This window comes from Schistocerca serialis, chromosome 2, assembly GCF_023864345.2.
Source record: "Schistocerca serialis cubense isolate TAMUIC-IGC-003099 chromosome 2, iqSchSeri2.2, whole genome shotgun sequence".
NCBI classification, from domain to species: Eukaryota; Metazoa; Arthropoda; class Insecta; order Orthoptera; family Acrididae; genus Schistocerca; species Schistocerca serialis.
In genome coordinates, this window is record NC_064639.1 from 1,008,556,831 (window position 1) to 1,008,578,739 (window position 21,909).

The 21,909-nt window shown below is 40.1% G+C and overlaps 1 protein-coding gene across 2 annotated transcripts in view; it reads left to right on the forward strand.

The window, feature by feature from the left end:
• The window catches only part of LOC126458421 (structural maintenance of chromosomes protein 4-like), a 330,847-nt gene that overhangs the window by 241,995 nt on the left and 66,943 nt on the right, over positions 1-21,909 (forward strand). For both annotated transcript variants that reach the window (XM_050095456.1, XM_050095457.1), the window contains exon 14: positions 15,362-15,485. In XM_050095456.1, the coding sequence (XP_049951413.1) occupies positions 15,362-15,485 (124 nt within the window). The remainder of the gene's footprint in view (positions 1-15,361; positions 15,486-21,909) is intronic.

Consider the following 21,909-nt stretch of genomic DNA (forward strand, 5'->3'; position numbering starts at 1 on the left):
TGTAGCAACATAAAGAAAGAAAGAAAGAGAGAGAGAGCAAATATTCCAGTGTCCAGAACTATGGCACAGTTATTCAGTGTGCAATAAACACAGATTGAATGGCCCCAGAGGTACCTCAGACATTTATACATCTAAGAAAAAGCATCACAGATAATTTAGTGGGGCTTACATATCTATAAAAGAAAATTGAGAAGTCACACAGTCCAGGAAACACTGGCCATCAATCAGTTTATTTCATTTAATGTAAATGGATAGATAAAAAACAGTTACTCACCAAGCAGTGAAGGGGAAAACACACACACACACACACACACACACACACACACACACACACAATATGGACAATATTTACATTCATTGACTTTGAATTCGATGCACCCACTTCACCCCTGTAATTGCTGTATTTCACTGTACAACCAGTTAAAGATGGGGCAGATCTTAGAACCCTGGGGTTTGCAAAATACCTGGCAAGTGTGGCCAGTCTTACGTCAGACAAACAGTGCACACTGGAGAACAACATCACTCCAAAAAAAAATCTGCTTTAGCTGAACTTGCTCATGGCAGACGCTAATAGTTTCTAGGACAATATACATTAAGAAGTCATTGAAATAAAAGTCATTGACAGCACTCTTAATAGCTGCCTAGTGCTGCATGGGCTACAGAAATTGCAAGGTTGAAACTGGCACATCAAACTCAGAGCCAACATATGCCCATTGTGCATACAAGGATGTACCAGCATTCCACCAGCAATCATTCCATGCTATGATAGCCAAGGAGTACTTGATCAGAAACTCATGGCATTTTGACCATTTGACACAGTTGGAAACCCAAAAGTATTTTATTCAATGTTACCACTATGTGATTCTACATTCTTATGTAAACTAGTTTTCTTGAAGGGGAAATTCTAATTCAATGTTTTGAAGACATACTACTCTGCAGATTGGATACGTTTGAAGAAATTAATTATAATGTCTTTAATGGCACAAGTTACTATAGTTGGTTTTCATACATCCAACACGTAGCTAATCTGTATGTTGCTCACTTCATGTCCTATGCATATCGATTATGTTGCTTCTGATCATACTGTGCTGTTTTGTTTTGTTTTATTTTTATCTCAGCATACTTCAGTTTATGTGAATGTATTGACCAACAGGGTTGGCCAACATGTGTTTATGGTAGCTATTGTATCTCTTCCCAGGTACTGGGATGGAATACATCTTGTGATCATCTATAGTTCTATTTGAATGTTTTAGTTTTAAATATTGATTTTTCATGAGACACTGTTGTTCATTGTCTTAACAATGGTTTTAAATAGTTCATTGTGTAACAACTTTCAGATTTTATGTTTCTGTAGTTGCCACTGTTGGTGGACATGATGTACTGTACTAGTTTAGCAGTATAAGATTATATTAAGTTTTAACAGTCTTTGCTGCTGACATCATTGTGCCACTGCTCCCTGCCCCAGGTGTTACGTGGCTTCAATCATAGGACAGTACTTGATGTCATTGAGATCAGTGATAATCTTCCTCCTCCTCATCTGAAGGAGGTCTTTGGTGACTTTTATTATATGGGGATTAGCATATGGTGTGAGGCATGTTTCTGTTCATAATGTTTCAGCTTCTAATGAAGTAGGCATCATCAGAGACCAAAAACTCAGGTAATAATATAATAGTTTCAAATTCAAACAAGCACAGCAAGCCAAACTATCTGAACTTGTTTGAGTTTGAAACTACTATCTTGGTCTTTATAGCCTCTGATGATGTCTCCAGCATTAGGACATGAAACATTAGGCCCAGATGCCTGTCTTCAACAGTAACTTAATGCTTACATAACAAAAATCATCAAGGATGCATATACTGGTTGTGAAAGCCTGTATTTTACGATCAAGGAGATCTGCCATTGTGCAGAAGAGAGTGGGACACGCAGTAACAATCATGTGGCTACAAATCAGCTGTATGCAGCCATTGGGTGACAGCTGAAACATTGCTACAGACTCTGATGTAATTTTCAAACAGTGGGACTTGTGGTTGGTTGGTTGATTCTCAGTAGGGGACCAAACAGCGAGGTCATCGGTCCCATTGGATTGGCAATGGATGGGAAGGAAGTCGGCCATGCCCTTTCAAAGGCATCATCCTGGCATTTGCCTGAAGCAATTTAAGGAAATCACGGAAAACCTAAATCAAGATGGCTGATTGCCGGTTTGAACCATCATCCTCCAAAATGCGAGTCCAGTGTACTAATAACTGTGCCACCTTGCTCAGTGAGATTCTTGGTTAAACTGCTATATGTAAACATGAATGTCTCCAGTGGATTGAAACCTGAGACACAGCCTGGATATTACATTTTGTAGATGCAGTGTCTAGCTTTTCATCTGTGTTCAGGCCACCGCCAACTTAAGACTAAATCTGTGTGCTGTATCAGAAATCAAATCTGGTCTTTTAGCGTAGGTTTTGCACTCAGTGCCCATACTCACGAATGTTTAAGGATCTAGTTTCATGCCTCAGCCTGACACACTGTTTTATATGGTCAGGGAGTTCCATAATAGTGAAAACTCAGTTGCAGAATGGATTATTCATTTTGGAAACAATCCCAGGTTATGACAAGTGTTCTGTGTCATTACCTCTTTTTTGCCACCAATACTTGTCCAGCAAGGTATGAATTAACACCTCTCTTCAGTTTTCAAAGAAGGTAAGAGATGTACTGGCAACTAGATACTTTGAGTCAGACTCTGAGCTGTGCTTGTTTGTCAGTTGATAAGATTGTTGTCCACAAAAATGTAAGCTGTAGGTTCAGTTCTAGATGCAGGTCAAAATTTCAGTATCATTACAAAATAAAAGATCAGTTCTTCATTTCTTTGATTGTCCTACTCTTCAATTTTGATTCAGATAATGTGTTCCTGGCACATTCCAGTGAACAATTCTTACCCGCCAATTGATAATACTTTCGTGCATATGCGAGCATAGCATCAAATAGTTTGTTAGCAGGTCCATGCCCTCATTAATCATTACTTCCAGGAGGTGCAAGTGACTCTGCACTAAGGCGTTTGTTACATGCTACAGCGTAACACTGATAGCAGTATTTTTCATGTCATGCCATGATGATTTGTGTGTTGGCCACAGGTAAAACACAAAACTGTCATTAACTGAAACCCAACTTAATCTCTTGGGCCAGCAATGAAATCAGCCAACTACTGCAGTTTAAACTGTAAATTTCAGAGGTTATGATGATGCTCTTGTATTATTATGAAGCAAAACCAGCCAATAAAACCTATTGAGTGTGATTTTCGGCTCTTCTGAAAAACTTCAAACTTATCTCAGAGATTGGTTTGATCGTTTTGTCTTCCTGCAACTCCAGGAAAAACAAGCAAGCTGTGGTGGAAATTTACATGAAGGAAAATATAGATTTTTCTACCCTATCTGACTTAACTGGAACAGATATTGAAAAGGATTATGAAATTGTAGGTATTCACTTCAACCTCGTTATTGCTACAGTTTACCTTTCACTGTCTGGAAATTTTCAACTTTTCCTAAATGAAATGAAGTATTTGCTAAATAAAGTAAATAAAATGGTTTGTGAGTTGATAATCTATGATGACTTCAGTATTGATTTCCTCACAAATAATAGAAACAGAGAGGCCCTTCTGAACCTTGCAGCATCCTTCAATTTAACTGCTGAAGTAACAGCTGCTACTTGGATAAAAGAAACTTGTGAAACAGCTTTAGATCAATTTCTAATCAAGAAAAGGTTTAAAAATTTACAACGCATATTAGGCTTCAAAATGAGAGGCAGTATTAGTAACAACATCGTCTTATAAGTGCCACATGTAGAAGGTATAATCAGGATAATGTAAACTACTTCAACAGCTTATTACAGAAAGAAAAATAGTCACAGGTTTACAAAATTAATGATATAAATAAAAAATTCAGCACATTCATTGATACAATAACCCATTTCTTACAAAATTGCATTCCCACTGAAAACTGTAATGATAAGAGGGAATTCTAGAACAAACAGCTGGATCACAAGTGGAATAAGGGTTCCATGCCAGGAGGAAAGACTTCTTCATGTAATATGTAAATCAAAAAATTCCTCACTTTAAATACACATATATTATAAAAATACTAAAAAAGTAATAAGAGTGGAAAAATAATGCATAATGATGAACACATTTATAATTCAGCTAATAAAGTGAAGGCTATGTGGAGTGTTATAAAAAAAAAAAGAATCTGCTGAACACAGACCATCCTGCAAAAATATAACACAATCACAAAAAAATAAAAAAGTAAGAAACCCTTTAAAAGTAGCCAACACATTTAACAAATTTTTCACAGGTGTTGCCGATAATATGATACAATCGGACTTACATAAGAGCACCCAAGCCAATGAATATAAAATAACTGCTTGTAGAGGGTCAATGTACATCAGTTCTATCTCACAAGATGAAGTAGCTTATGCAATGAAAGAAGTGAAAAATTCCAACTCTGCAGGTATTGATGGTGTCCCTTCAACAATCTTACAGAAGAGTGCATCAAACCTAATTGAAGTACTTACACACTTATGCGATTGCTCACTCCAGGCAGGCATTTTCCCTGAAGTCATTCCAGTATATAAAAAAGGTGAGAAAGATAATGTAAATAACTACAGGCCTATCAAAATTTCCTCCTGCATTTCAAAAACATTAGAAAAACTTATGTATGACAAATTTATGAAATTTGTAAATAAAAACAGTATCTTATGTGGTGAACAACATGGAATCAAAAATAGAAGGTCGACAGCAACTGCTATTTATGAGTACATCAGTTCCATATCAAGCCAAGTGTACAAGAAACAGGAATCAGTGGGAGTATTTTTTGACCTTTCAAAAGCTTTTGACATGGTGGACCATAAGATTTGCAGCTGTCAAAGCTTGAAAAATACAGTATTTGATGTATCAGTTCCTTCCCGAGCAACCGTAAGAAGGCAGTGTGTATTAAGCACACAAATATCCACCTAAAAACTGTATCTGAACACTTAACAGACTATAAACAAATTAAATATTGTGTACTCCAAGAATCAGTCCACAGTGCTACTGAAAGGAGACACCAATGAGGAATTACAGCAATCAGTAAACACTGTCACATAATAACTTAGCAGCTGAGCATGGAATAAGAGCTTGTAATAAATAGTAAAAAAAACCATTGCACTAAAATTCCACAAAACTCCAAACAAGGACATGTTTATCTCATAGGTCTTTATCAATGATGAGCTGTTTGGTAACAGTTTGGAAACCAAATCCTTAGGACTTTGGCTGCAGAGCAATTTAAAATGGAAGATGACCTAAACAAATTGCAAAATGATTTAGATAAGATATCTGTATGGTGCAAAAAGTGGCAACTGACCCTGAATAAAAAAAGTGTGAAGTTCTTCACATGAGTACTAAAAGAAATCCGCTAAATTTCGATTGCGCAATAAGTCACACAAATGTGAAGGCTGTAAATTCAACTAGATACTTAGGGATTACAATTACAAATAACCTAAATTCGAACGATCACATAGATAATGTTGTTGGTAGAGCAAATCAAAGACTGCTTACACCATGCTTGTCCACCCCACTCTGGAGTATTGCTGTGCAGTGTGGGATCTGCATCAGGTGGGACTGACGGATGACATCGAAAAAGTACAAGGAAGGGTAGCTCATTTTGTATTATAATGAAATTGGGGAGATAGTGCCACAGACATGATACGTGAATTGGAGTGGCAATAATTAAAACAAAGGCATTTTTCGTTGAGATGGGATCTTCTCATGAAATTTCAATCACCAGTTTTCTCGTCCGATTGCGAAAACATTCTGTTGGCATGGGGAGAAATGATCATTAGAATAAAATAAGAGGAATCGGGGCTTGCACAGAAAAATTTTAGTGCTCATTTTTCCCGCGTGTCATTCAAGAGTGGAACGGCACAGTGACAGCTTGAAGGTGGTTCATTGAACCCTCTGCCAGGCATTTTATTGTGAATAGCAGATGAATCACATAGATGTAGATGTAGATGTAGATGAAGCATATTAAATACCTTAAAGTAGAACTGAGCAAGCCATGGTACTGTCTTTGCTCACTGAATGTTGTGGGTAGAAAACAGTAATGAATGTTTATCATGCCCTCTTCCATTCTCACCTTAAATATGGAGTCACTTTCTGGGGAAACTCTGAAACAGCTAATAGCACTTCCATGCTACAAAAAAGGGCCATTAGAATCTTGTTTGGATGCAGATCTAGAGACTCTTGCAAACTTGTTTATGATATCTGACATTCCTCCATTACCATGCGTGTATAGTATGGGACCCTTATATTCTTTAAAATAAATGAAATACGTAAGGAAAAGGGAAAAAAAAACTGTGATGTACGTGATCAGTTTACCAGACAAAACAAAAATTTACATATAACCCAAATCAACACATCTCTGTGCCAAAAAGGTACTTTCCACATGGGAGATAAATTTTGTAACTAACTTCCTGAAAACGTAAAAAGCTGTTACTGAGGTCAAAAACTTTGGAAAATCTAAAGTCATATTTACAACATCTCTGCTTTTACTTCATCGAAAAATATTTAAATTAATGAAGTATGTTGTATAAATATTATAAAGTTTATTATTGTAACCTTAAATAAGTATGCCTAGAAATCACATTCAGAAGTGTGCTTATACAAGGGTGAGTCAAATGAAAACCTTAAATTTGTAATAACAAATCAAAATTTTGAGCCGTTATCCTGTAAGTTGGTAAGTGTGCTACAAACAGCATGCAGAATGGCCTGTAGGTGGCAGCTTACTGCAAATGCACACATACCGTCGCAGTATCAGTATAAAGATGTCCACCCCACTTGTGACTTGCACCAGGGAAGAACAGCATTCTGTTATTCAGTTTTTGCGTAGTGAAGGTGTGAAACCTATTGAAATTCATTGGCAAATGAAGGTTCAGTACGGTGATGCATGTTTGTTACAGCAGCAAGTCTCTGAATGTAGTAGGAAGTTTGCAAATGGTGTGACTTCAGTCAAAGATGCTACTCTTCCAGGTCAGGCACAACGAGTTGTGACTCCACAGAAGATTTCAGCAGTTAAAGCGAAGGAAAGCCACCAAGTGACACTGAATGACATTACAGCATGTTTACAGATTAGTCATGGGTCAGCACACCACATTGTGCATGATGTGCTCCAGTTTCACAATGTGTCTGCAAGATGGGTGCCACGGCAGCTGACTCCTGAAATGAGAGAACGAAGTTTTCATGCTTGTGAAGAATTTCTTTGGCGCTTTGAACGAGAAAGTGATGGCTTCCTTGCAAGAATCGTTACTGGGGACAAAACTTGGGTTCACTTCCACCAACCGGAAATGAAGAGAGCGAGCAAGGAATGGCGCCATTCCTCATCACCAAAACCAAAGAAGTTTCTAACAGAACCATCAGCAGGGAAGGTTATGCTGACTCTCTTTTGGGATGAAAAAGGCGTCATTTTGGAGCATTACATGTGTAGAGGGACCACCGTCACCAGTGCATCATACACAGATCTCCTAAAAATTCATCTGCGGCCTGCAATCAAATGACAGTGATGTGGATTGCTGTCAGCAGGTGTCCTTTTGCAACATGACAATGCAAGGCCCCTCACTGCCCGTACAACAGTTGCAACAATCACAAATCTGCATTTTGAGTGTTGTCCTGATCCACCATACTCACCAGACCTTGCCCCAAGTGATTTCCATATGTTTGGACCACTCAGAGATGCAATGGGAGGAAAGAAGTTCCATTCTGATGAAGAGGTACGCCACGCGGTGCATGAGTGGTTGTGCAGACTACCAAAAGAATTTTTTTCTAAAGGAATTTATGCACTTTGTAAGTGTTGGAGGACTTGCATTGAGCGTGGGGGAGATTATGTTGAAAAGTGATACAGCTTTGTACCATTTCTGCACAATAAATAATATTTAAAAAAATTTTTTAGGTTTTCATTTGACTCATCCTCATGACTTGACTTGTCCAATGTCTTATGCAAAAGATGCTTTTCTAAACAACAGGGCCAATAAAAACAATACAGTACAATCATGACAGGCACCATGCTATTTATGGTGGTGTACCCTTGCCTTCCTCTGACCTTTGAACTGATGTACCCAGCCAGTTATAAGAGAACTACCAGCTAAAAGTGGGTCCAAATTACAGTAAGCCTTGCTTTACACACATACAAAACTCATTGTTAGAGGCTAAAAAAAAAACAATATCTGACAAAAAATTTTGTACCAGTGTGAACCGAATCATAGACCTTTATAGTGTGGCACTCGCCCATTTAGCCTTTGAGCCACACATATTAAAACTACAAAAACTAGTAAGAGTTCACATCAACCACAATTTCATTTACAAATCTCACAAATTAAATGACATACAATTTTCAGGAGTTCAAGTGGCATCAGATTAGTGAATAGACAACATATTTATGTTTTTCTTTTATTTATATATACTCATTTCTGTCTTGGCATGTGCATAAAGTGATAGGGTGGTATGCTTTTCATTTCGTTGTGTATACTTGGTAATTTATGGCTGATTAGGTGTTAAATTCACTGTTTAGTGTAGAGAACTGGGCTGTAACCACTCTGTGAAAAGTCAATACCCAGTCAGCAGATATAAACATCTCCAAGGGCACCTTCCATTGAATTAGGTTACAGAGCACTTACTCATATGTTGATTTCATCAATAGTCAGACTATATTATATGTGGAACAGACATACCGAACTTATCACACATGCTTTACCCGTTTTTTTTTTTTTTTTGTGTATTTAAATACTTATTAAAAATATTTATGTAAAAATCGAACTGATATCCTCAATATCATGAAAAGAAGTTTCTACTCACCCTATAGCGGAGATGCTGAGTCGCAGATAGCCACAACAAAAAAACTCTCACAATTAAAGCTTTTGGCCGTTAAGGCCCACACACACACACACACACACACACACACACACACACAAAACTCGTGTGTGTTTGTGATCTATTGTTGATGAAGGCTTTAACAGCCAAAAGCTGTAATTGTGAGAATCTTTTTGTTGTGTCTATCAGCAACTTAGCATCTCTGCTATATGATGAGTAGCATCTTTCCTTCTCATAATATTGTTGCATTCCGTCCTGGATTTTCCAGTGTTTGATTTTAAATAGCATCCCCCATTTATGAGACTGACAGATAATTGAGAAAAATTAGAAGTTTATCTTATTAGCCACTTATGTTGGAACTTAAATTTCTGGATACTAATAATGCAAATAATCAGTAGCACCCTATACCTTTGCATATGAAATAAAATAATGTTTCATACATAAATAGAAATAAATAAATAATGCTTTTCCATATGTAGCCAGTGCCCACAGTTTCATGAATTTATATAATTTAGGAGTATGGAAGACCATTAATCGAGTAGCAGACATGTTGAGTCATCGACAGGCACACATAAAAAAAGGAGAAGGAAAACTTTGCTGAAGTTTAGAAAAAATCCTTTGACGAGCTAGAGGACACGCACCCACACACACAGAGACACACACACACACACACACACACACACACACACACACACACACACACACCCTCCATAAGATATTGTTACTGTGCAACTCCATCTACACACACCACATCTCCAAAATAAATAAAGCCATCTGGATCCTTCCCTGCAACATGTGCTTCTTTGAACTACATGAATGGGAAATTCAGGATGGAATGTAACAATATAATGAAAAGGATAGTTGCTACTCACCATATAGCATAGATGCTGAGTCGCAAATAGGCACAACAAAAAGATTATCAAACAATTACCTTTCGGCCAACAAAGCCTCAGTCAAAATTAGACAACATACAGTCAGGCGCACACTCCGCAAACACAACTCACACACACACACACACACACACACACATACATGACCACACCCACTGGCGGCTAGAGTCAGACTGTCTCTGACTGTAGCTACCAGAGACTGTGGTCATGTGTGTGTGCGTGAGTTGCGTATGCTTGAGTGTATATGTGTTTGTATTGTCTAATTCTGATAAAAACTTGTTGGCCAAAAGGTAACTGTGTGACAGTCTTTTTGTTGTGCAAGTCTGTGACTCAGCATCTCCACTATATGGTAATAGCAACTATCCTTTTCATTATACTACTACATAGATGGAGTTAGTCTTGCAACACATCCTTCGCTTCCATAACCCTCCTGGCCTCGATCTCCATTAACCCACTGTTCCCACATCCTCTAACCAATAGTTTCCTTACTATATTTCGTAAATGTAAAATGAATTACTGTGCTGTAAACCACAGTATAATAACTTAAGAAAAAGAGCAAAGGTTCTGTTGTATATACTGTAAGTTCAAGGATGGAAAATGTTAAATCATGTTTCAAACAATGGAAACTACAGGTTGGAATATCAACAGTATAAGGTAATGAACATCAACAAAAGCAAAATGAGAATAATGGAATGTATTTAAATTAAATCAGGTGATGCTGCAGGAATTAGATTAGGAAATGAGGCGCTTAAAGTAGTAAATGAGTTTTGCTATTTGGGGAGCAAAATCACTGATAATGGTCGAAGTAGAGAGGATGTAAAATGTAGACTGACAATGGCAAGGAAAGCATTTCTGAAGAAGAGAAATTTGTTAACATCGAGTGTAGATTTAAGTGTGAGGAAGTCCTTTCTGTATGTATTTGTATGGAGTGTAGCCATGTATGGAAGTGAAACGTGGATGATAAATAGTTTAGACAAGAAGAGAATAGAAGCTTTCGAAATGTGGTGTTAGAAAAGAATGCTGAAGATTAGATGGGTAGATCACGTAACTAATGAAGAGGTATTGAATAGAATTGGAGAGAAGAGAAATTTGTGGCACAACTTGACTAGAAGAAGGGATCGGTTGGTAGGGCATATTCTGAGGCATCAAGGGATCACCAATTTAGTATTGGAGGGCAGCGTGGAAGGGTAAAAATCATAGAGGGAGAGCAAGAGAAGAATAAACTAAACAGATTCAGAAAGATGTAGGTTGCAGTAGGTACTGGGAGATGAAGAAGCTTGCACAGGATAGAGTAGCATGGAGAGCTGCATCAAACCAGTCTTGGAACTGAAGACCACAACAACAACAAAGGAGATGATAGATTGCTACTTTCAACTTTCGGCCAAAGCCTTCTTCAGAAATGAAAACACACACACACACACACATATATATATATATATATATATAGAGGGAAACATTCCACGTGGGAAAAATATATCTAAAAACAAAGATGATGTGACTTACCAAACGAAAGCGCTGGTACGTCGATAGACACACAAACAAACACAAACATACACACAAAATTCAAGCTTTCGCAACAAACTGTTGCCTCATCAGGAAAGAGGGAAGGAGAGGGAAACACGAAAGGATGTGGGTTTTAAGGGAGAGGGTAAGGAGTCATTCCAATCCCGGGAGCGGAAAGACTTACCGTAGGGGGAAAAAAGGACAGGTATACACTCGCGCGCACACACACACACACACACACACACACACACACACACACACATATCCATCCGCACATACACAGACACAAGCAGACATTTGTAAAGGCTGCTCAAACTCTTTGCCTTTACATATGTCTGCTTGTGCCTGTATATGTGCGGATGGATATGTGTGTGTGTGCGAGTGTATACCTGTCCTTTTTTCCCCCTAAGGTAAGTCTTTCCGCCCCCGGAATTGGAATGACTCCTTACCCTCTCCCTTAAAACCCACATCCTTTCGTCTTTCCCTCTCCTTCCCTCTTTCCTTATGAAGCAACCTCAGGTTGCGAAAGCTCGAATTTTGTGTGTGTGTTTGTGTTTGTTTGTGTGTCTACCAACATACCAACACTTTCGTTCGGTAAGTTACATCATCTTTGTTTTTAGATATATTTTTCCCGCATGGAAAATATATATATATATATATATATATATATATATATATATATATATATATATATATATATATATATATATATATATGCTGGCAGGTCGACAGACACACAAACAAACACAAACATACACACAAAATTCAAGCTTTCGCAACAAACTGTTGCCTCATCAGGAAAGAGGGAAGGAGAGGGGAAGACGAAAGGAAGTGGGTTTTAAAGGAGAGGGTAAGGAGTCATTCCAATCCCGGGAGCGGAAAGACTTACCTTAGGGGGAAAAAAGGACAGGTATACACTCGCACACACGCACATATCCATCCACACATACAGACACAAGCAGCCTAAGCCCTCTTCAGAAAAGAAAATGCATACATATTCACACAAGCAATAACACCTCACACACACGACTGGTAGCTCGGACTGGAATGCAGCTGTCACATGGAATGAAAGCAGTGATCTGTAGGGGGTAAGGGAGGGGAAGGGGAACGGTGAGGGATAGCAAGGTACACTTGGGGGGAGAGAAAAGTGCTGTCTGTTGGAGCATGCAGGGACTACATGGAGGCATGAAGGTTGCCAGCACAGCTTTCGGATCTGAGTTGCCAGAGTTGGCGGTCATGTATGCATGAAGTGTGCTTGCTTGTGTGAATGAATGTGTATATGTTTTCTTTTCTGAAGAAGGCTTTGGATGAAAGTTAATTGTAACCAACTTTTTGTCGTGTCTGTCTGCAATTCAATGCGTCTCTTCACTATGATTTCTAATGTATTCTTTACCTAATATTGTAAATCATGATTTGTATGACCTAAGAATGCGATGTCTAGATGAAAGAGTAATTTTGAAGTATGGAACAGGGTATACAAAAGTTGTGCTAGGAAGATATAAGTACATACTTCTGTAACATCTGACATGTAAATTACAAAGATCTGATAAGATAAGGGAACACAGTCTGTCAATAAATGTAGTATGATAACTAAAACAAAAAAAATAAATAAATTCTTACCATTTTTTTTGCAACACTTTTAGGTTATTCATATTGCCCGCAAGTAGTTTCCCATCCAGTGATGGTTCTATTATGAGAATAGTGATAGTTAGGAAGGTGAATGGAATATTTTTAGCTCATCGTCCAGCGCTCAACCAAGTTAAAATACATAGCTGGCTGTGTTCTACAAGACACTATAAAAACTTTTCACACTTAAATTCTAGATCACATATCTGTTTTCAGTGAGGATGCATTACTTCTTTTTGCAGTCTGATTCACTCCTGCTTTGTTCAGAGAATAATGAAATCATCAGAATAAAACTTTTCCATTACTGCTTAGTGCTGCTGCTCACAGTTAAGTACTAAGACAGCACCAGCCCTAATGCTGCTTCAGCCTTTGTTGTCAGGCAGCTTTATCCTTGTGCTATTCTTTTGACAGTTAAATATTATTGGACCAGAAATCACATACCTACCATCAGCAGCCAGTCACTTTCAATATAACAAAATAAAAATACAAAACTAAATGCTATTAAATAAAATTTGACTCTAAGTCTACTTTGCCCTCAATAGCTCATAACCTATTCCTTGACGATGGAAGTAGGGAGGCTGGAAATGGACTTCTACATAGTTTGGACGTAGTAAGGTGCACCAAATGGTTGTAAACCATGGAACAGTTTAAGTCCTCAAGATCAAGCAGAAAATTCTGGTTTCCCCTATGAAAACTGAGGAACAGGAATCAGCTTACATGTGAAACTAATCTGCACATCATGAAACGTGGCTGCAGATCACCTTTACAAGTGTATGTGTGTGTGTGTGTGTGTGTGTGTGAGAGAGAGAGAGAGAGAGAGAGAGAGAGAGAGAATTTTTTTTACTTCGGCCACTGCCTCATGCCTCTTAGTTACCACAATTAAACTCAAAAAAGTACATTTCTTATGTAATTAATCACTGTAATGTATTTACTGTACTTTGATTTAGAATGTTCCTATTTGAGGTTAAAATGGGTTCAAAACTTGCTAAATGATTAAAAATTTGAAACTTCCTGGCAGATTAAAACTGTGTGCCGGACCGAGACTCGAACTCGGGACCTTTGCCTTTCGCGGGCAAGTTTTCTACCAACTGAGCTACCCAAGCACGACTCACGCCCCATCCTCACAGCTTTACTTCTGCCAGTACCTCGTCTCATACCTTCCAAACTTTACAGAAGATCTCTTGCGAACCTTGCAGAACTAGCACTTCTGAAAGAAAGGATATTGCGGAGACATGGCTTAGCCAGAGCCTAGGGGATGTTTCTAGAATGAAATTTTCACTCTACAGCGGAGTGTGCACCGATATGAAACTTCCTGGCAGATTAAAACTGTGTGCCGGACCGAAACTCGAACTCGGGACCTTTGCCTTTCGCTCTTTACAGTAGCTCTCCTGCGAAAGCTGTGAGGACGGGGTGTGAGTCGTGCTTGGGTAGCTCAGTTGGTAGAGCACTTGCCCACGAAAGGCAAGGGTCCCGAGTTCGAGTCTCGGTCCGGCACACAGTTTTAATCTGCCAGGAAGTTTCATATCAGCGCACACTCCGCTGTAGAGTGAAAATTTCATTCTAGAAACATCCCCTAGGCTGTGGCTAAGCCATGTCTCCGTAATATCCTTTCTTTCAGGAGTGCTAGTTCTGCAAGGTTCGCAGGAGATCTTCTGTAAAGTTTGGAAGGTAGGAGACGAGGTACTGGCAGAAGTAAAGCTGTGAGGACGGGGCGTGAGTCGTGCTTGGGTAGCTCAGTTGGTAGAGCACTTGCCCGCGAAAGGCAAAGGTCCCAAGTTCGAGTCTCGGTCCGGCACACAGTTTTAATCTGCCAGGAAGTTTCATATCAGCGCACACCCCGCTGTAGAGTGAAAATTTCATTCTAGATTAAAAATTTACTAATGTAAAAATGTCATGAATAAGAAAAATATTTTTGTCTGAAACCGATCTAGATCATACTTACATTCATGTAAGAAGGACTCATGAACAAGGTTATCCTGTATATGGTGGATGGCCAGTCCTTAGCTTTTGAAATTGAAAATTTGACAGACATCTAAGTTATTTGTGTTGTTTTGCTAACACAACACTATTGTATGTTTGTTAAAGGGTGTCATATTTGTAGTAATCATCCTTATTTTATTTCCACTGTGTTTCTGAACATAAAGTAGTACTGTTACATTTTTAACTGTTGTTCCTTTAGTCTCAGCTAGTTTGGATCCCAATCCTTTTTGCTTTCCTCATTCCATCCCTTCTTCATGGAATATCTCATGGAGCTCTCTCGATTCACAACTCCTCTTAACAGATACTTATTTTCTTCCTTGATCTCAATACTTTTGCTTCATCATATAATCTGTGAATATTCTATGTTTAATTCACTCATTATGCTTTACAATTTATGAATTTATGCCTGTAGCACTGTGACGATTGTGTTTGTTGATAGTCGATCTTAGAGAATAATGAGTCTGATCATGTTACATTGTCTTTGCAGCACAAAGTGGAAATGCAGTCAGTGCTACTCAGACAATTGGAAACAGAACAAGGGAGAAGTCAGACATTGCCTGATCCACAACTACAAGCTACTCTTGTATTGGAGTTGGACAACTCAAGAGAAGGTATTCTTCAATGCCCATCTTTTAGTGGCAAGAAAAATATATCTTTATGTATTCTCATATTTATTACATTTATTAAAATCAGGTTCCTTGCATAATTTGACATTTAACTATCAAAGTTATAATATTTTGCTTATGGTTTTATGTTTTGACCTTGTTAAATTTTTAACTGTCCTCAACTAACGGTATGTACACATGTACAAAATTAAACATATTTTGTTCACATCCCAGTTATTTTTTTACCAAACATGGAATCAGACTGATAATTGTGGATTGTATATCTTTATGTATTCTCATATAAATTAATAGAGGGAAACATTCCAAATGAGAAAAATATATCTAAAAACAAAGATGATGTGACTTACCAAACGAAAGCGCTGGTACGTCGATAGACACACAAACAAACACAAACATACACACAAAATTCAAGCTTTCGCAACAAACTGTTGCCTAAACAGGAAAGAGGGAAGGAGAGGGAAAGACGAAAGGATGTGGGTTTTAAGGGAGAGGGTAAGGAGTCATTCCAATCCCGGGAGCGCAAAGACTTACCTTAGGGGGAAAAAAGGACGGGTATACACTCGCGCACACACACATATCCATCCACACATATACAGACACAAGCAGACATATTTAAAGACAAAGAGTTTGGGCAGAGATGTCAGTCGAGGCGGAAGTGCAGAGGCAAAGATGTTGTTGAATGACAGGTGAGGTATGAGTGGCGGCAACTCGAAATTAGCGGAGATTGAGGCCTGGTGGATAACGGGAAGAGAGGATATATTGAAGAGCAAGTTCCCATCTCCGGAGTTCGGATAGGTTGGTGTTAGTGGGAAGTATCCAGATAACCCGGAAGGTGTAACACTGTGTCAAGATGTGCTGGCCGTGCACCAAGGCATGTTTAGCCACAGGGTGATCCTCATTACTAACAAACACTGTCTGCCTGTGTCCATTCATGCGAATGGACAGTTTGTTGCTGGTCATTCCCACATAGAATGTGTCACAGTGTAGGCAGGTCAGTTGGTAAATCAAGTGGGTGCTTACACACGTGGCTCTGCCTATGATCGTGTACACCTTCCGGGTTACAGGACTGGAGTAGGTGGTGGTGGGAGGGTGCATGGGACAGGTTTTACACCGGGGGCGGTTACAAGGGTAGGAGCCCGAGTGTAGGGAAGGTGGTTTGGGGATTTCATAGGGATGAACTAAGAGGTTACGAAGGTTAGGTGGACGGCGGAAAGACACTCTTGGTGGAGTGGGGAGGATTTCATGAAGGATGGATCTCATTTCAGGGCAGGATTTGAGGAAGTCGTATCCCTGCTGGAGAGCCACATTCAGAGTCTGATCCAGTCCCGGAAAGTATCCTGTCACAAGTGGGGCACTTTTGTGTTTCTTCTGTGGGGGGTTCTGGGTTTGAGAGGATGAGGAAGTGGCTCTGGTTATTTGCTTCTGTACCAGGTCGGGAGGGTAGTTGCGGGATGCGAAAGCTGTTGTCAGGTTGTTGGTGTAATGGTTCAGGGGTTCCGGACTGGAGCAGATTCGTTTGCCACGAAGACCTAGGCTGTAGGGAAGGGACCGTTTGATGTGGAATGGGTGGGAGCTGTCATAATGGAGGTACTGTTGCTTCTTGGTGGGTTTGATGTGGACGGACGTGTGAAGCTGGCCATTGGACAGGTGGAGGTCACCATCAAGGAAAGTGGCATGGGATTTGGAGTAGGACCAGGTGAATCTGATGGAACCAAAGGAGTTGAGGTTGGAGAGGAAATTCTGGAGTTCTTCTTCACTGTGAGTCCAGATCATGAAGATGTCATCAATAAATCTGTACCAAACTTTGGGTTGGCAGGCTTGGGTAACCAAGAAGGCTTCCTCTAAGCGACCCATGAATTAGGTTGGCGTATGAGGGGGCCACCCTGGTACCCATGGCTGTTCCCTTTAATTGTTGGTATGTCTGGCCTTCAAAAGTGAAGAAGTTGTGGGTCAGGATGAAGCTGGCTAAGGTAATGAAAAAGCTAAAACCTCTTTCCTCAATTTCCAACAATTAAAGGGAACAGCCATGGGTACCAGGATGGCCCCGTCATACGCCAACCTATTCATGGGTCGCTTAGAGGAAGCCTTCTTGGTTACCCAAGCCTGCCAACCCAAAGTTTGGTACAGATTTGTTGATGACATCTTCATGATCTGGACTCACAGTGAAGAAGAACTCCAGAATTTCCTCTCCAACCTCAACTCCTTTGGTTCCATCAGATTCACCTGGTCCTACTCCAAATCCCATGCCACTTTCCTTGATGGTGACCTCCACCTGTCCAATGGCCAGCTTCACACGTCCGTCCACATCAAACCCACCAACAAGCAACAGTACCTCCATTATGACAGCTGCCACCCATTCCACATCAAATGGTCCCTTCCCTACAGCCTAGGTCTTCGTGGCAAACGAATCTGCTCCAGTTCGGAATCCCTGAACCATTACACCAACAACCTGACAACAGCTTTCGCATCCCGCAACTACCCTCCCGACCTGGTACAGAAGCAAATAACCAGAGCCACTTCCTCATCCTCTCAAACCCAGAACCCCTTACAGAAGAAACACAAAAGTGCCCCACTTGTGACAGGATACTTTCCGGGACTGGATCAGACTCTGAATGTGGCTCTCCAGCAGGGATACGACTTCCTCAAATCCTGCCCTGAAATGAGATCCATCCTTCATGAAATCCTCCCCACTCCACCAAGAGTGTCTTTCCACCATCCACCTAACCTTCGTAACCTCTTAGTTCATCCCTATGAAATCCCCAAACCACCTTCCCTACCCTCTGGCTCCTACCCTTGTAACCGCCCCCGGTGTAAAACCTGTCCCATGCACCCTCCCACCACCACCTACTCCAGTCCTGTAACCCGGAAGGTGTACACGATCAAAGGCAGAGCCACGTGTGTAAGCACCCACTTGATTTACCAACTGACCTGCCTACACTGTGACACATTCTATGTGGGAATGACCAGCAACAAACTGTCTATTCGCATGAATGGACACAGGCAGACAGTGTTTGTTAGTAATGAGGATCACCCTGTGGCTAAACATGCCTTGGTGCACGGCCATCACATCTTGGCACGGTGTTACACCGTCCGGGTTATCTGGATACTTCCCACTAACACCAACCTATCCGAACTCCGGAGATGGGAACTTGCTCTTCAATATGTCCTCTCTTCCCGTTATCCACCAGGCCTCAATCTCCGCTAATTTCAAGTTGCCGCCACTCATACCTCACCTGTCATTCAACAACATCTTTGCCTCTGCACTTCTGCCTCGACTGACATCTCTGCCCAAACTCTTTGTCTTTAAATATGTCTGCTTGTGTCTGTATATGTGTGGATGGATATGTGTGTGTGTGCGAGTGTATACCCGTCCTTTTTTCCCCCTAAGGTAAGTCTTTCCACTCCCGGGATTGGAATGACTCCTTACCCTCTCCCTTAAAACCCACATCCTTTCGTCTTTTCCTCTCCTTCCCTCTTTCCTCTTTAGGCAACAGTTTGTTGCGAAAGCTTGAATTTTGTGTGTATGTTTGTGTTTGTTTGTGTGTCTATCGACGTGCCAGCGCTTTCGTTTGGTAAGTCACATCATCTTTGTTTTTAGATATATTTATGTATTCTCATATTTATTACATTTATTAAAATCAAGTACCTTGCATAATTTGACATTTAACTATTAAAGTTAATATATTTTGCTTATGGTTTTATGATTTGACCTTGTTAAATTTTTTAACTGTCCTCAACTAATGATATGTACGCATGCTGTACAAAATTAAACATATTTTGTTCACATCCCAATTTTTTTTTTTTCCAAACATGGAATCAGACTGATAGACCGTCATCTTCCTTTCCTTATCAGTTCGCAACTTAGTAACTTTTATGTCTTTACTAGTCACCAAAATGCTTCAAGATTAATACAATAAACTTGTATTCAGGAGTAGCCAGTGTTAAAAAACCCCTCTGCTGTATACTGTAAGCTTAGAATCTTGGCTATTTGTCCACTGTTACTACTAAGTCATTACTTGTATATTTTGTTTTTCCAGATCTAGATTTCAGATGACTTCCCTTCTTATCAACTTGTCTACTTGTTACTCTTTCTTTGTTGTTCTGTATTGTCCATTTCCTTATGATGAAATTTGAAAGGCTAGGGATTCAGCAAGGCTGTTGTGGAAGAGGGTAGAGGACACATAATGAATGACTGTATCCATAGAGGTTGAATATCAAGTGATTCACTCTATAATTTTTTAAGGAAAGCTTTTATTGTTTAATTTGATAATATGAGAATTTGACTCTTTTGCTAAATGAAATAAAATTATTGTATAATGTATTGCCTCTTTGCTAACAAAACACATTTCTGTCTTCTAACATAAGGTTTGTTATTGTAGAGCAAAAAAACTGAGTGTCATACTGTGGAAGACCCAGGTGCAAAACCTGCCCAATCCACCCACCCAGCACTTACTATTCCAGTCCTCTCACAGGTTTATTGTACCCCATTGGGGGCCGGACCACCTGTGAAAGCAGCCGTGTCATTTACTAGCTCTGCCGCAAGTATTGCACAGATTTTTATATTGGTGTGACTACCAACCAGCTGTCCACCAGGATGAAAGGCCACTGCCAAACTGTGTCCAAAAGCAAAGTAGACCAACCTTTGGCACAACATGCAGCTGAACACAACACACATGATTTCAATGGCTGCTTCACTACCCGAGCCATCTGGGTCCTTCCCTGTAACACCAGCTTTTCTGAACTGCACAGATGGGAGTTATCCTTAGAACACATTCTCTGCTCCCATAATTATAATGGCCTCAACCTACAGTAACACACCGAGCGAGGTGGCGCAGTGGTTAGCACACTGGACTCGCATTCGGGAGGACGACGGTTCAATCCCGTCTCCGGCCATTCTGATTTAGGTTTTCCGTGATTTCCCTAAATCGTTTCAGGCAAATGCCGGGATGGTTCCTTTGAAAGGGCACGGCCGATTTCCTTCCCAATCCTTCCCTAACCCGAGCTTGCGCTCCGTCTCTAATGACCTCGTTGTCGACGGGACGTTAAACACTAACCACCACCACCACCACCTACAGTAACATACTGCCCCACACCCTCCACCCAACAGTTTCCGTCCCTTCTGTCCTGTTATCTCCTCCCCATTCTCATCTCCCACCTTGTTTATTTGCAGCCCTCTGCCATTGCATTTACCTGTCTTTCCCTGCTTCTCTCCTTTTTTGCTCCTTTATTGCCCACCTCCCTGCCCCACAACCTCCTGACACTGTGCCTGTTGGCAGCCTAGTCCCTGCAGACTCCACCAGACAGTGTTCATCTCTCTCCCCACCCATAGACTACTACCCGTTTCCCCTCCCCTTCTCCACCCCCACCCCCTCCCCCTCCCCCTCCTCCTCCTCTAGATTGCTGCTTGTGTCCTACTTCATGCTGCATTTTGGCCAGAGATGCTGGAGTTGGCAGTTGTGTATGCATGGTGTGTGTGTGTGTGTGTGTGTGTGTGTGTGTGTGTGTGTGTGTGGCGCGCGCGCGCGCGCGTTTTACTGACATAGGCTGTGGCCAAAAGCTGTATGTGGGTGTCTTTTAACTGTGCCTGCCTGCAACTTGACATGTCTTCTTTACAGTAAGTAGCAATCTTTGATTTGAACATTGCACGGAATTACTTAAAAAATTAAATGGATCCATATCTCTTTGGTCAATAAACATATTCTCATATTACAGTCTTGTATGTAAATTTATGGCTTATCTGAAACCAAGTCATAGGTCCTTCAGCACATCAAAGCTAGGTTGCTCAATTCAATATCAAATTTTGTTAAAGTAGCTTTCATTTCATTAAAATTCTTCGATTTCCTTATGTGATCAAGACTTCCAGTTATTGTAGTATTACAAGAGTGTAAATAGATTGGAAGGAGGAGGGCTATGCAGGGTGCAGGCAGTTGGGACAAATTCAGCCAGCCAGCTGAAAAAAAATCCTTTACAAACGAACTATAGAATGTGCTGCTATCACATATCCCTTCCGCTGTCCACAAACCCCTCTCCATTATTCCGTATCACAGCTGGTTTTCATAATTGAGTACCACCTAGATCACCAGATTGGGCGATATTTTCCAATTTTGTCTAGTAATTTGAGAATTTCGAGCAAGTTTTCTTAAGGAAATGGTACGATCATCATTTGGACGGCATTTTTGTTGAGCAACGTGATTTTGGGTGACACAGGAAAATCCAAGTGTATTTTTTATGCATTGATTTTAATTTAATGTGATTTGTAATGATGTTTACTGCTCCGCTGCCTTGTGAAATGCTGAAATAATGCAACCACATAATTCTACCAGTCTTCAAATAACAACTTCAGTGCTAATATTAAACCGAATTATGAAGATAATTGGCCTATTACTGTAGTGCATACATGTTTTTAACT